This window comes from the organism of the source record quoted next, unplaced genomic scaffold (assembly GCF_019419815.1).
Source record: "Pyrus x bretschneideri cultivar Hongxiangsu unplaced genomic scaffold, Pyrus_bretschneideri_v1 Contig12, whole genome shotgun sequence".
Lineage (NCBI taxonomy): Eukaryota > Viridiplantae > Streptophyta > Magnoliopsida > Rosales > Rosaceae > Pyrus > Pyrus x bretschneideri.
Genome location: NW_025999413.1, coordinates 1,564,766 through 1,576,782, shown reverse-complemented (window position 1 = coordinate 1,576,782; position 12,017 = coordinate 1,564,766). Strand labels below are relative to the sequence as shown.

Sequence of the window (12,017 nt, the reverse complement as noted above, 5' to 3'; positions counted from 1 at the left end):
AATCCTGTGTACCAAATTTGCTGAGGCAAACATGTGGCCTTCAGCACTTCAATTTTGAGGCTGATTTCTTTTCCCTTCTGATACACGAAAAAATCCCAAACACTAATTTTCAAGATATTGACAACGACTAAGATACTGAATCAAAAGAAATTGCTCCAGAAACGTCCATGATTGAAGTTGAGAAAACGATCGAACGCAAAAAATGGACAATGCATTTCTCCATTAAAAATTTTCTAAATTTCCGAATCAGCAGAATAATTCACGTTACAGAAACAGCAAAAATGAAACCTCATCCCAACTATTTGGAACCAGGCTGTGTCTATAACTAGATTACAGTTGCATACTTTATGAGAGGCATTTGAGTCTTGCAAATGTCAAATAGCCAGTGTGGCCTCTGGTCTCACTGCACGGCCTGGCCATGACAGTGGGAGATCCTGTAGTTTCCTGCGCATTGCTTCCTTCACTTGATCGCTGCCGCCTTTTACGTGGATGAGATCCAACAGAACCAGCTTCATCTCCCTGGAAGTCATCCAATTTCCATTCTCGGACTTCATATGTGCGAAGAAGAATCTCAAACGTCCTTATATCTATACACAAGCAGAAGATACAGATCTTAGTGTGAGTACATTTGTGAGAGAGAACACCCGAAAGAAGCAAAGCAAGTCCAAAAAATTCCACTTCATAAAGCATGAAAGGAGATAACTGCATCAAAGAGCCCTACCCGTAAAACTTGACCTCATAGTCTCTGACGCTCGTTGCACTTGCTCAATACATGGGGAGAAGGAGCATAATACCCCATCTTGCTTCAACATTTTCGCAGCTGAAGGGATGGCCAGCCAGGGTTGGGGTAGGTCCAGGAAGACAGAATCTGCCCTTCCAGAAAACTCATCCGGAAACCCTTCCCCCTGAATATCTCTAACTCCTACAGTGATCACGTTGCTTAATCCCGTCTTCTCAAAATCCTCCCTATAAAAGTAAAACATCCTGTTAGCCTTTCAACAATGATATAATCTACTTGAAGTAGAGGAAATAGCTCAATGTTAGTTCAGAACCCGCTGGTTTCATGGGCAGCTGATCTAATTGTCTTCAGTTTGTACACGAAAGGGGACACCCAATCAAATAGAAACCAATTTAAACCAAATTCATAAGAAACACGGAAAATAATCGCTCGCTTATTTCACAATTCATTAGCATATTACCCGATTCATCCACTTACTTCGCAACTCATATTCTAAACTAAAAGTTTGCATGTTCTGGAAGGCAAAACCATACACAAATCTTGTACATGAAAGGAAACACCGAAGTAAACAGAAACCATCAGACACCAAAACCATAAGAAACAACGAAAACAAGGTGTTCATCTCGAGTTCTTACCTAGCAGAGACCGCACGTTGTTCATGGAAATCAAACGTATAGACATGTCCTCTAGGAGCAACAGCCCTTGCAAGTGAAGTAGTCAAAGATCCACTCCCAGTCCCCGACTCGAGAACCAAACATCCCGGAACCAACTCCAAGAACATGATCACAAAACTAATGTCCGCAATGTACAGAATCTGAGTCCTGTGGCTTAAAACCAAAGTCCAAAGCTCGGGTGTCGGAGCCAACAAGTAAACAAATCCGCCCTTGCTGCTGAAAACCTTGGAACCAAACTGCTTCCCTATCCAGTCCGAATGCTTAAACAAACCGAACCGGTTTTCGAGCACAGAACCGACACACACCTTGACAGCCTCATTGTATCATACTTCTCATAGACAATGACCAAATCTCCATCATTAATGGACCGAGTAAAAGACAGCTTCTTTGTCGGATTAACAGGCAACATCCTTAATCCTGGTCTGAATATTTTAAATATAAATTGACATTCGTAAGTATAAACAAATTTATTACAAATTTAAAAAATTTAGCATTATAACAACTAAAGGGGCAGTCTTTTATCAAGCAACTAAAAGTGTGGCTGGCCTTATGCACCCAAGTTCGAATTCCTACGCTGTAAATTAAAGTAGTTTAGAATACCCAAGTTCAAATTCTTACGCCGCAAATTAAAGTAGTTTAGAATATCGTCGTGTCGAAAATAATAACAGAAGAAAGAAGATAGTCAAAAAGTTCGAAGTAAAAGTAGAATGTGCTTACTTTTTTCAATCGGGCAGATGGTGATATGAAACCCCTCAAACAGTAGCTGAAGAAGAAGAAGCAGAAGAACCGGAGCGGAAGGAGGACTGGGTTCACAGGAAGAACTGAGGAGGAAGAAGAAGAAAACGACGGAAGGAACCTGCGTTTCTGCTTTACAGTTTCAGTGAAGAAACGAAGGAGCCGAGAGGAAGAAGAAGGCGTTGGGGGAGAGGGTTGGATTCGTAGGTTTAGGGAGGACTGGGAAATTTGGGCCTTCTGTTGGGCTGGGCTGTAGGTTTTAGCCCATGAAACAGACAAAGTCTGGTGCTTTTTACCGAAGCATGTAGTGGATAGAACCGAGTCAACCGACTTGAATTTTGGGTCCTCGTTCATTCCCAATGAACATCATCATCGTCACCAAAACGGTGTCTGTATTTACACTTGGTTTCAGCAGAGAGAGACAGAGAGAAGCATTTTCTTTGGGTTTTTTTTAGTTTCCGGGTGTTAATATCTGTTTGGTTGCCGAGAAACTGAAGGAAAATACTGAATTGGGTTGCAGCAGATTTTGCTGTTTGAGCATCTCAGCTTCCTCTCGGCAACCAAACGAAACGACCCGAAAGCGAGAACCAAACTTTGAGCTCGTTGATTAATCCGTCTCTCACTAATTAATCAGGTATGCTTGCTGCTTGCTTATATTTTCTGTTTCTTACATTGTTGTTAGTTCGTGCTTTCTGCTTTGACCAATAAAATTTGTTTCAACGTATTTTTCTCTTGATATATGACGTAACATTAGGAGAGAGTGAAGATTTATGAGTTGATTTAATTTAAATTTCTGTAATTCTTATTGATTTATTAAAATAATCAGAAAAAGCAGTGACTTTATTTGAAGATAGACCATGTTTCATCATGATTTTAATTTCAATATGCAAGATCGCATAATCTCCGCAAGGGAATTGTAGCTCGAGTGATTAAGAACATTTATCCCTCCAGTCAGGGTCCTAAGCGATATCGCTTAATCTTCATATGCATATTAATAGCAATGTTAACTATTTAGCTTCTCCAGACCCTCGCAAAGCGGAGAGCCTTGTTGGCTTGGGGTCGCCCTTTATTTTTGTTTCCACCTTTACAGTCATGTTTTATTAGCAATTTTTGGTTTTGTATACAATTCAAAGTCGAGGGCGTGGATTCTTTCGTTTTACATTGTACTTTTTTTGAAAAAAATACTACGAGACGATGCAGCAACCGAGAAATTTAGAAGTAACTCGTCGTTTGTCCTAGCAGGATGCAGCTAGAGGGTACTGCTGCTGATACTACTACCCTGAGCTATTGGTTGACCTGGCGAGTCTTGCTATGCGCAATTTGGGTGTTTGTGCCAATGGTTATAGCGTTCCTAATGATATGGAAATATGATGGTAAAGACCATTCAAAATCTGACAGAAGAGATGCTCAGCAGGACATAAGCCAGGATTTCTGTGGCGATGAAGCGTGGAGACCCTGCCTCAAAGAAATTCATCCCGTTTGGCTGCTGATTTACCGAGTTATTTCATTCTCTCTCCTTTTGGCAACGCTGATCATTAAAATTGCTATCGCTGGCAGTCGCATATTTTACTTCTATACTCAGTAAGCCTCGTCTTATGTTTATGCTCATCTAGTGATATGTAGTGAATTCTAAGGTCATCTAAAGATCCTTCACAACCGAAAGTTAAATGTGAAAACTCAACCGGGTTTGCAACTCAATTCGTCTCTTTCTTGAGCAGCGTAGGACACATTTGTTCAGTCATAACATCAGGTTCCCGGATAGCTAGGAAATGTTCTTTTTTATGATGCTTTGAACTCAAGGATGTAAATTTTTTCTGTATGCTGAACAGGTGGACTTTTACCTTGGTTACCATCTACTTCGGGGTATGGTCTCTGATCTTCTTTTAGCCTTCTACTGAATCGCCTTAATGTTTTCGTTGAGATCTCCAGTGTCTACGCATTTTATAATTGATGCAATTGTTAACAGCTCTCTATTAACTGGGCTCTGAGATTTTGTTTGTTTTCTTCTCACTTTCGTTGTAGTTTGGATCTCTTCTCTCCGTTTACGGGTGCTTCTGGTGCAAGAAAACAAGCAGCACGGGAACTCTAGGAGATTATGATCATGTCGGGACAGATGCAGAAAATGGAACATACATTCCCCTTGAAAATGAGGAGAAAGACTCAAGTCCCCAAGACGAAAGTTGTCTTCCCCGAGCAGCAGCCAAATGCAGTCGTGTCTTTGAAGCTATGTTCGAGGTCATATTTTCTTTTTGCTCAACGATTAATTCATGCAAAGCTTTGTTTGCCTCTTAAGTCCCTTATGTTTCCGTTTTATTCAATTTAGAATTGCAGATGAGTGCCGGGGCAGTGATGCTTACTGATTGCATCTATTGGCTCGTCATATTTCCGTTTTTCACCATCATAGATTACAAAATGAGTTTCGTAAGTACCACAAATTTTCATATCCATCCTCTTACCACATATTTCGTAGCTTAAGGTTTATAATTTTTTGTTAACGTTCAGTTTATTTCAGCTGACGGTGGATATGCATTCAATTAACGCTGTTTTACTCCTCGGCGATGCAATGTTGAATTGCTTGGTATTTTCTCATGAGCAATTTCTCTCACTTTGCACTTGTATATCTGAAAGTTTATTCCGCGTTCCAACTTTTTCAAACTTCTGCAGCATGTCCCCTTTGTTCGGATATCTTACTTCATTTTATGGACCGGTGTCTTCGTCATTTTCCAGTGGACCATCCACGCTTGCGTATCAGTACGGTAACGTTCGTTAACCCTTCCTTGTACACAACTCAGGAACTGGAATTACTAATGTCATGGAAGAAGATTGTCAAAGTTCACTTTGTTGCAGGTGGCCGTACCCGTTTCTTGACTTGTCATCGCCATATGCACCGTTGTGGTATGTTTTCGCTACGCATTGTTATACCACTCGGCGTTACGCCCCGTTAATTAGGTCTTAACTGCATGTTTAGTCTAATAACGTACTGAATTTCAGGTACTTCTTGATGGGATTGATGCACATTCCCTGCTACGGTATCTTTGCCCTAATCGTGAAGTTAAAACATTACCTCTTGTCAAAATGGTTTCCCCACTCTTATCGATGTTGAGGACGAGGTATGGTGTGACCGGAAAGACAGATGATGACTTCCCGGGTACCCGAAAACTCACATCCGGTGATGACCAAGAATCGACCCATTATCAAGAAAATTCAAGCACAGATGTATCCGAATCGAAACACGAAAATACTAACGGAGATTATACAAATTCAAGTTGAATGTGCGTTACGTTCGGAAATTGTTTAACAGATCAAACTGAAGCACATAACTGAAATTATTCTACTTTACTACTAATCATCCATCCAATTGTCAACTCCTTTTAAGTAGAAGTTTTGGCAACAGCTCCGGCTTGAGTTAGCAGAGGGACCAGTTTTCCTTCCTTGTGCAATGCCGTTGTTTCTGCACGACGACATCATATAGTATTATTCCAATAGCCATGGTTAAGGAGAGATTCTGCTCTGTAATCGGGATATATCTTCGGTTGTATCTAAGAATCCATTGCAGTTGAGGGATTCGAAATCTTACCGTCGCATCCACCGATGTGGTTTCCACCAACGAAAACATTGGGCACAGTCCGCTGGCCGGTCCACTCTGCCAGAGCTGATTGTATCTGAGCTCCGTCACCTTCAAACCGGAGAACAAAACCGGCATCCATAAAACTCGGACAAAATTTATACTCGAAAAATAACACATACTGCATAAGATGGAGAAGGGAGATGTCTATGTCATTTTACAAAATATAACGGGTGCTGCCATCGGCAATTTGACACTTAAAAAACGTCATCTTGCACACCATCTAATTGAGGCCTAAATTCTAATCTAATTGACCTAATCACCACATTGCTAGTCAATTGTTTCTAACCAAATAGTAAATATTCTCGGCTTTTTTCAGTCGAGCGATTTTCTAATCTAGTCTAAACTACGCAAGGGGAAATAGGGTGCAGAGGGTGCCGAATAGTCTCATTATGCATGAAGAATATGGAACTCATAAAAACACCAATTTCCAGTTAACAATTTGACTTCTTCCAACAACACATTTATGAGGAAGCTCAAAAGCAAACTTTACATCCAATACGGGTTACGCGATAGCGAGTTTCAAATTTTGACTGGCTATCAATATCACATGTAATTAGCAAACAAAAGAAAAATCCACCCCGTAATCAAATACCGAAAATACCTAATTCTTTCGAACCTTCTCTTTTTGGAATGAAATTTTACGCAATCCCCATGCATAGGATCAAACATTATTCAATGGTATTTGCATGAGATTCCTCTTTCTTATTCTTAACCAATATTTCGTCTTTCATTTCCTTTTCGATAATTTCGAGAAATATATCGATCAATTTTCGTTTATTTCGAGAAATATATCGATCAATTCCGATTCTTTCTTTTCTATTGATTATTTTCGTATGCATACATACATATACACACACATGGATTGGATACAAACAATATGTAAATACAGATATAATAGTGAGAGGGGAAGTGAAACTGACTTTCAGAGTCCAACTCAAATGCCTTGTAGGATGCTCCCAATTGAGTCAAGAGCTGCTTCACGTTCACGCAGAACGGGCAATACGTCTTGCTGCAATTACAGATCCACACACACATATATATATAACAATTAGCATTTCTTAAACACGAGATTAATTAATCAATAATCGCGATTAATTTTCTAACGAGAAAAATCAAGAACCTGAAGACGACGACCGAATTGGTCGACACGAGCTCCTTCGCCTTCGTCAATTCCATAACGCTCACTCAATTCACAAACCCTAAAATTTTGAATTTCCTCACAATTTTCTTCTCTCGGCTCTCTCTCTCTCTGTGTCTGAAAAATTGCAGACAGCGTACGTGCAAGTATATGTAGCTGGGAGCTTGACCAATAAAAAGGGGCAAAAAAGGTATATGATTTTGGGAGGTGCCACGTCTGTCTTCGATTTTTTTATTAGTTTTTGTGGGCCGTAGTGGTTTTTTTTAAAACAACTTTAACGAAACATTTTTGGTATTTGGTATTGTTTATTTTAATAAAAAATAATATTTTTATTCTAAAAATCACTTATCTTGATTAAAATTTGAAGTTTTTAAATCTTTTTCATTAATTTTTTTTTTGTTTGTGAGCCACAAGATTCGTTTCTAACGCCTGAGGTCGATTGTTGCCCAAGATCGACAAGTTTTACCTTAAATCACTATACCGATGTCTTGGTCATGTTCATGGGGTTGCGTAGTGTCACACAAAATCAATCCTCATCCAGCAATTTCCCTCCAGATGTTTGTCGGCAAAAAATCCAAATGTTTGTCGGCAAAAAAAGAAGCAATTTCCCTCCAGATGTTTGTCGGCAAAAAAAGAAATTTCATGCAATCAGGATACTGTCACATTGATATTTCAATAAGTTTTTCATGTACACAACTTGGCAATATTCTTGTTAGATCTAAATGAGAGTTTTTTTTTTTTTTTTTGGAGTTCTAACGAAAAGTCCACGATACTGTTCATTTTAACGAAAAACCACATTTTTCATTAGTTTTCCTTTTTTTTTTTTCTTTTTTTTTTCATCTTTTTGACAAGAAGCGATGGTGATTTCATTAACAAACAAGAACAAATACAAGGTTGTCTCATGGGTACATTTTTCAGTAACAAATTCAATAATCTAAAGATAATTTTCAAAAACAAGTATAAAGTTAATTACACAAGCACACAATTTTAAATCCGCCACATATACGGCAGACGAAACAAACCTAAACTAAAAAAAATGAGAGTTGAATGTTCACATGGCAGATACACCATGATTTTTTGTCATCAAGCCCAGCAACTAATAAAATTGCAAAACAATCCCTAAAAATATTTGACCAAAACTAAAGTCAACTAGATGCATCACACATACAAATTTACGAACAATAACTTGTCTGAAAAAATAAATAAGCTGCAAAAATTAATATGACATATATTCAACTCAGTTTTTTTTTTTTTTTTTTTTTTTTCAAAAGGGAGACAACTAGTGGCATACCACGGTTATTCACCCCTTTCAAGGGCCAGAAAGATTGAACGAACTAAGAATTCTTGAACAGGTTCTCTTATTGCTACTGATGATCACCAGTCATACAAAGTATTTGAAAGATTAATAATTCTAATTCATACTTCTGTGCATCTACTCCATTCGGAAATTTTAAATCTCTATTTGAATGTTTGATTATAACGAAAAAAATTTCCATGAACCGCACGGTCATAACCACAAAACTGCACAAATTCTCACTGAAGCAATTATCTTACATGCTCATCTTGTAGATTCACATCAACCTAGTTAAACCGCTGCAGGTTCCAGAAGCTTTTCCTCAACATTCTTGGCAACAGCGTCGATGAATTCTTCGGTGTTCAAGTAGTACTCCCTCGATACCCTGCAGGCAACGCAAGCATCTTAGTTTAGTCCCCCTAATAACAATCCCGTTGGGCTAATGTAGTCACCATGAACAGATGACAGATACAGCAGAGTCCTAAACAGCAAACTAAGGGAAAAAATCTAATTTATTCCATTGCTTTTGGACGGTGGCAATTCAACTTCCTTTTTTATTGCACAATCCAACCGAATGTCAGTAACCTCGTTAAACAGGGCCAAGAATCTACTTACTTGGGGCCATGGATCAAGAGGGCGAGATCCTTGGTCATTTTCCCACCCTCCACTGTCTCAATGCATGCAGCCTCCAACTTGCGAACAAAATCCAGCAACCTATCATTTTTATCTAATTTTGCCCTGGAAAGCACATTGTCGCATTTCATTAATCCGAAATGTAACCATAGTATACTAAGATACAGTGAAGTTTGGCTTGCAAACAGTACCTGTGTTCTAGGCCTCGTGTCCATGCAAATATTGAAGCAATACTATTTGTACTTGTTTCTTGTCCTTTCTGATGTAACCGAAAATGACGAGTTACTGTCCCATGAGCTGCTTCAGCTTCTATTGTCTTGCCATCTGAAGACAACTGCACACACTGTGGTTAGCTTTTGTAGCATAAAAATGAGGAAAGTTAATGGTGATACGTACCAACACAGAAGTCATGAGGCCCAAAGAGCCAAATCCTGCAAAAAGGAAAATAAACTATTTAACTCCAGAAAAAAAAGGGAGAGATAAATAGAGAAAGAGAGATGGTGAGAGGCGGGGAGAGAGAGAAAGAGAGATGGTGAGAGGCAGCGAGAGAGAGAGAGAGAGAGAGAGCAATTCAACAGCACCTTGAGCAAGCAAATCACTCATGACATCTCCATCATAATTTTTGCAAGCCCAAACATATCCACCCTCACTTTTGAGTGCATAAGCCACCATGTCATCTATTAGCCGATGTTCATACCTAAATGCCAAAAGAATCTTCAATTAGCAATTTCAAAATATGCGACCCAACATTGGATGAATAGTGTTTATGATAAACAGTACAAACCATATAGAATTTTCTTCAAACTTCTGCTTCCACTTCTCGTCATAAACCTCCTCAAATATGTCCTTGAACCTGTGGCAGTCAAAGAACTCAACATTTTTTATAATTTCTTTAGGGAAGTGTTATTGGCACTCCAAAAATCTCATTCTACACTCCTCACAAGTGTATTTTTCTTTCCTAATATGGAAAGTTTGGAGTGTAGAATGAGATTTTTAGAGTGCTAATAACAATTCTCTTTCTTTATAAGAAATAAATGATACAGAATTGATAGTTGAATGTGGACTAATTCTTCCAACAAAGGTAATTTACCTCCCATCGTATTTCTTAAGAATAGTGTTTTTGGTGCTCAAGTATAGTGGCCACTTCTTGGAAAGAGCCAATGACATTGACGAGTCAGCAAAAGCTCGAATAGACTGCCAAAGAAAACAAGGTTTTGTTAGCAGAGTTTGCTTATAAAGCACATTTGCCTAAATGCACAAAAAGGTATGTGATGCCCATTGTGGTAACACAAACCTCATCAACATTATACATAGAAAGGGCCACACCAGGCCCTTTGAAATTGTAAACATCAAGTTCAACGGGGGCATCTCCTCCTTCTGGGACTGAGCATTACAAACAGATAGATGATAAGCAGAAAACCATATTCAAGGGAAATTACTTCACCAGCACAATCGTATGATCTAGAATGTTGACATTTACTTACCAAAAACCATTTTAAGTTTTCCTGGCCCTTTGATAACTGTATCAGTGGCTCGATACTGATCACCAAAGGCATGCCTACCTATACAGATGGGTTTCTTCCAACCTGTAAATTGGACACATATTGGGCACTTCCCACGACATTTTACTTACATTCAAGATTAGAAATGAGTTTGAGCCATTACCAGCAACTATTCTAGGGATGTTTTTACATAGGATAGGTTCACGGAAAACAGTACCTGTAAAAATAAAGCATTACATTTCAATTAGAAATTGTTCAAACAGTTTGTATCCTTCAGATGCTAACTTAAGTTGCATCTTATTAATGAAAATGAGTAACAAAACTAAGAGTATTAAAATTTGTTTTCTAATAAAAGGAGACAACGTCTTAGATACAAACCGTCCAGAATGTTTCTAATTGTGCCATTGGGACTCCTCCACATTGATTTCAACCCAAACTCCTTCACTCTGGTCTCATCTGCAAGATATATGAGAAATTGAAATTAGATAAGACAACATTTAAACTACCTGGCAGAGCAGATAGATCATCTTACTGCTAAGAAAAGTATCGGAGCAGCCAGAATGTCTGTCGTAAAGGGTTCAACGTCCTCATGATAATACATAAAAACAGCATTATACAAAAGCAAAACAACTAACCAGGGGTTATTGTAGCACATTTCACGGCAACATTGTACCTGCAGGGCATAAAAGGTTAAAATCAAACAAACAGAAGAAGCAAATACTAGCAATCCAAACGTAAGAAATACAAACACTCTAAACAAATTCTGAATCAAACTACTTACTTAAGAGTGGCTTCAGCACTTTCTATTGTAACTCTGTCATCGGTCGCATCACGGTTCAAAATCCCTAAATCATAATACTTTATATCCAAGTCCAGATAGGGAAAAATAAGCTGCAAGAGCATACGAGCAAAAAACTTGGATTAAATCAAATCAAATTCTACAACAAAAGCATCAGTAAACTGAAATTCACATCGAAATGAATCTTCACACTTTGTCTTTAATCGTTGTCCATATGATCCTCGTCATTTCATCACCTAATTGACAAAATAATACCATAATTAATACAGTACACAATCACAACATCCACAATTAAGCTCAAGAACAAGCATCATCCTACTCCTACAAGTTATGATCCGTTTGGTTGCTGCTAAAATTCATGAAAACATGAAACAACATAAAGGATTTTTACTGGTTCAAAAAAAAAAGGATTTTTACACAAGTTTCCATTATCTTGTGATTTTAATTCTGTTCATTTTCTCATTGCTTTCTCACTAACCAAACAGAGCATCGATTAGGGAACTGACCGTCCATTTCGACAATCGGATTCTGAACCCGAACTTTATCGAAGCCAGCGGAAGAAGCGTAGCACCGCAGCGACGTGCGGCGAAAGCGAGCGGCGAACGAGACGCGGTTCCCGAGAGGCACTCCGTTAAAGAGCCTCGGCGACGAAAAGAAGGACAATCTAGGGTTTCTCATGGCCGCAGACGACGAAGCTGACGACAACGACGACATCATTGCAGCGCGCGACATGGCGCTCAATTGCGGCCGCGCTCTTAGCATTCAATTTTCGTGGGACGGGCGTACTGAGTTTACTTGAGTTCGCGTTTCGATTTGCGACCGCGTTTGGGTGCTTAGAGAAATGAGATCAGACGGCCTTCAGCGCTCGACTTTTT

At 38.9% G+C, this 12,017-nt stretch overlaps 4 protein-coding genes across 5 annotated transcripts; 1 reads left to right on the top strand and 3 right to left on the bottom strand.

The window, feature by feature from the left end:
* Nucleotides 1-203: 203 nt before the first annotated feature.
* On the bottom strand, nucleotides 204-1,829 carry LOC103926946 (tRNA (adenine(58)-N(1))-methyltransferase catalytic subunit TRMT61A). The gene is given in 4 exon segments (XM_009335830.3): nucleotides 204-587; nucleotides 722-966; nucleotides 1,375-1,726; nucleotides 1,729-1,829. Coding segments are annotated over 4 exon segments (933 nt in total). The 5' UTR covers nucleotides 1,823-1,829; the 3' UTR covers nucleotides 204-345.
* A 678-nt stretch (nucleotides 1,830-2,507) lies between these two features.
* On the top strand, nucleotides 2,508-5,494 carry LOC103926945. Of its 2 annotated transcripts, XM_009335829.3 has the most exons (9): nucleotides 2,522-2,782; nucleotides 3,391-3,729; nucleotides 3,978-4,011; nucleotides 4,171-4,383; nucleotides 4,480-4,569; nucleotides 4,661-4,726; nucleotides 4,813-4,904; nucleotides 4,996-5,043; nucleotides 5,140-5,494. In XM_009335829.3, the coding sequence occupies exons 2-9, from the start codon at nucleotides 3,392-3,394 to the stop codon at nucleotides 5,249-5,251; spliced, it is 993 nt and encodes a 330-aa protein (XP_009334104.2). In that variant the 5' UTR covers nucleotides 2,522-2,782; nucleotide 3,391; the 3' UTR covers nucleotides 5,252-5,494. The 2 variants fall into 2 exon arrangements, with proteins under 2 accessions (XP_048433807.1, XP_009334104.2); XM_048577850.1 differs by lacking the exon at nucleotides 4,813-4,904 and having other exon boundaries at nucleotides 2,508-2,782; nucleotides 4,941-5,043.
* On the bottom strand, nucleotides 5,366-7,060 carry LOC103926944 (glutaredoxin). The gene is made up of 4 exons (XM_009335828.3): nucleotides 6,897-7,060; nucleotides 6,697-6,785; nucleotides 5,726-5,824; nucleotides 5,366-5,599 (listed from the first exon to the last, which is right to left on the bottom strand). The coding sequence occupies exons 1-4, from the start codon at nucleotides 6,950-6,952 to the stop codon at nucleotides 5,520-5,522; spliced, it is 324 nt and encodes a 107-aa protein (XP_009334103.1). The 5' UTR covers nucleotides 6,953-7,060; the 3' UTR covers nucleotides 5,366-5,519.
* Nucleotides 7,061-8,255: 1,195 nt separating this feature from the next.
* Nucleotides 8,256-11,916, bottom strand: LOC103926949 (isocitrate dehydrogenase [NADP]). Its single transcript, XM_009335834.3, has 15 exons — nucleotides 11,649-11,916; nucleotides 11,335-11,378; nucleotides 11,125-11,234; nucleotides 10,979-11,016; nucleotides 10,722-10,799; nucleotides 10,507-10,560; nucleotides 10,326-10,427; nucleotides 10,136-10,224; nucleotides 9,932-10,035; nucleotides 9,626-9,694; nucleotides 9,423-9,538; nucleotides 9,238-9,272; nucleotides 9,033-9,175; nucleotides 8,824-8,946; nucleotides 8,256-8,593 (listed from the first exon to the last, which is right to left on the bottom strand). The coding sequence occupies exons 1-15, from the start codon at nucleotides 11,902-11,904 to the stop codon at nucleotides 8,500-8,502; spliced, it is 1,455 nt and encodes a 484-aa protein (XP_009334109.2). The 5' UTR covers nucleotides 11,905-11,916; the 3' UTR covers nucleotides 8,256-8,499.
* Between the last annotated feature and the right edge of the window lie 101 nt (nucleotides 11,917-12,017).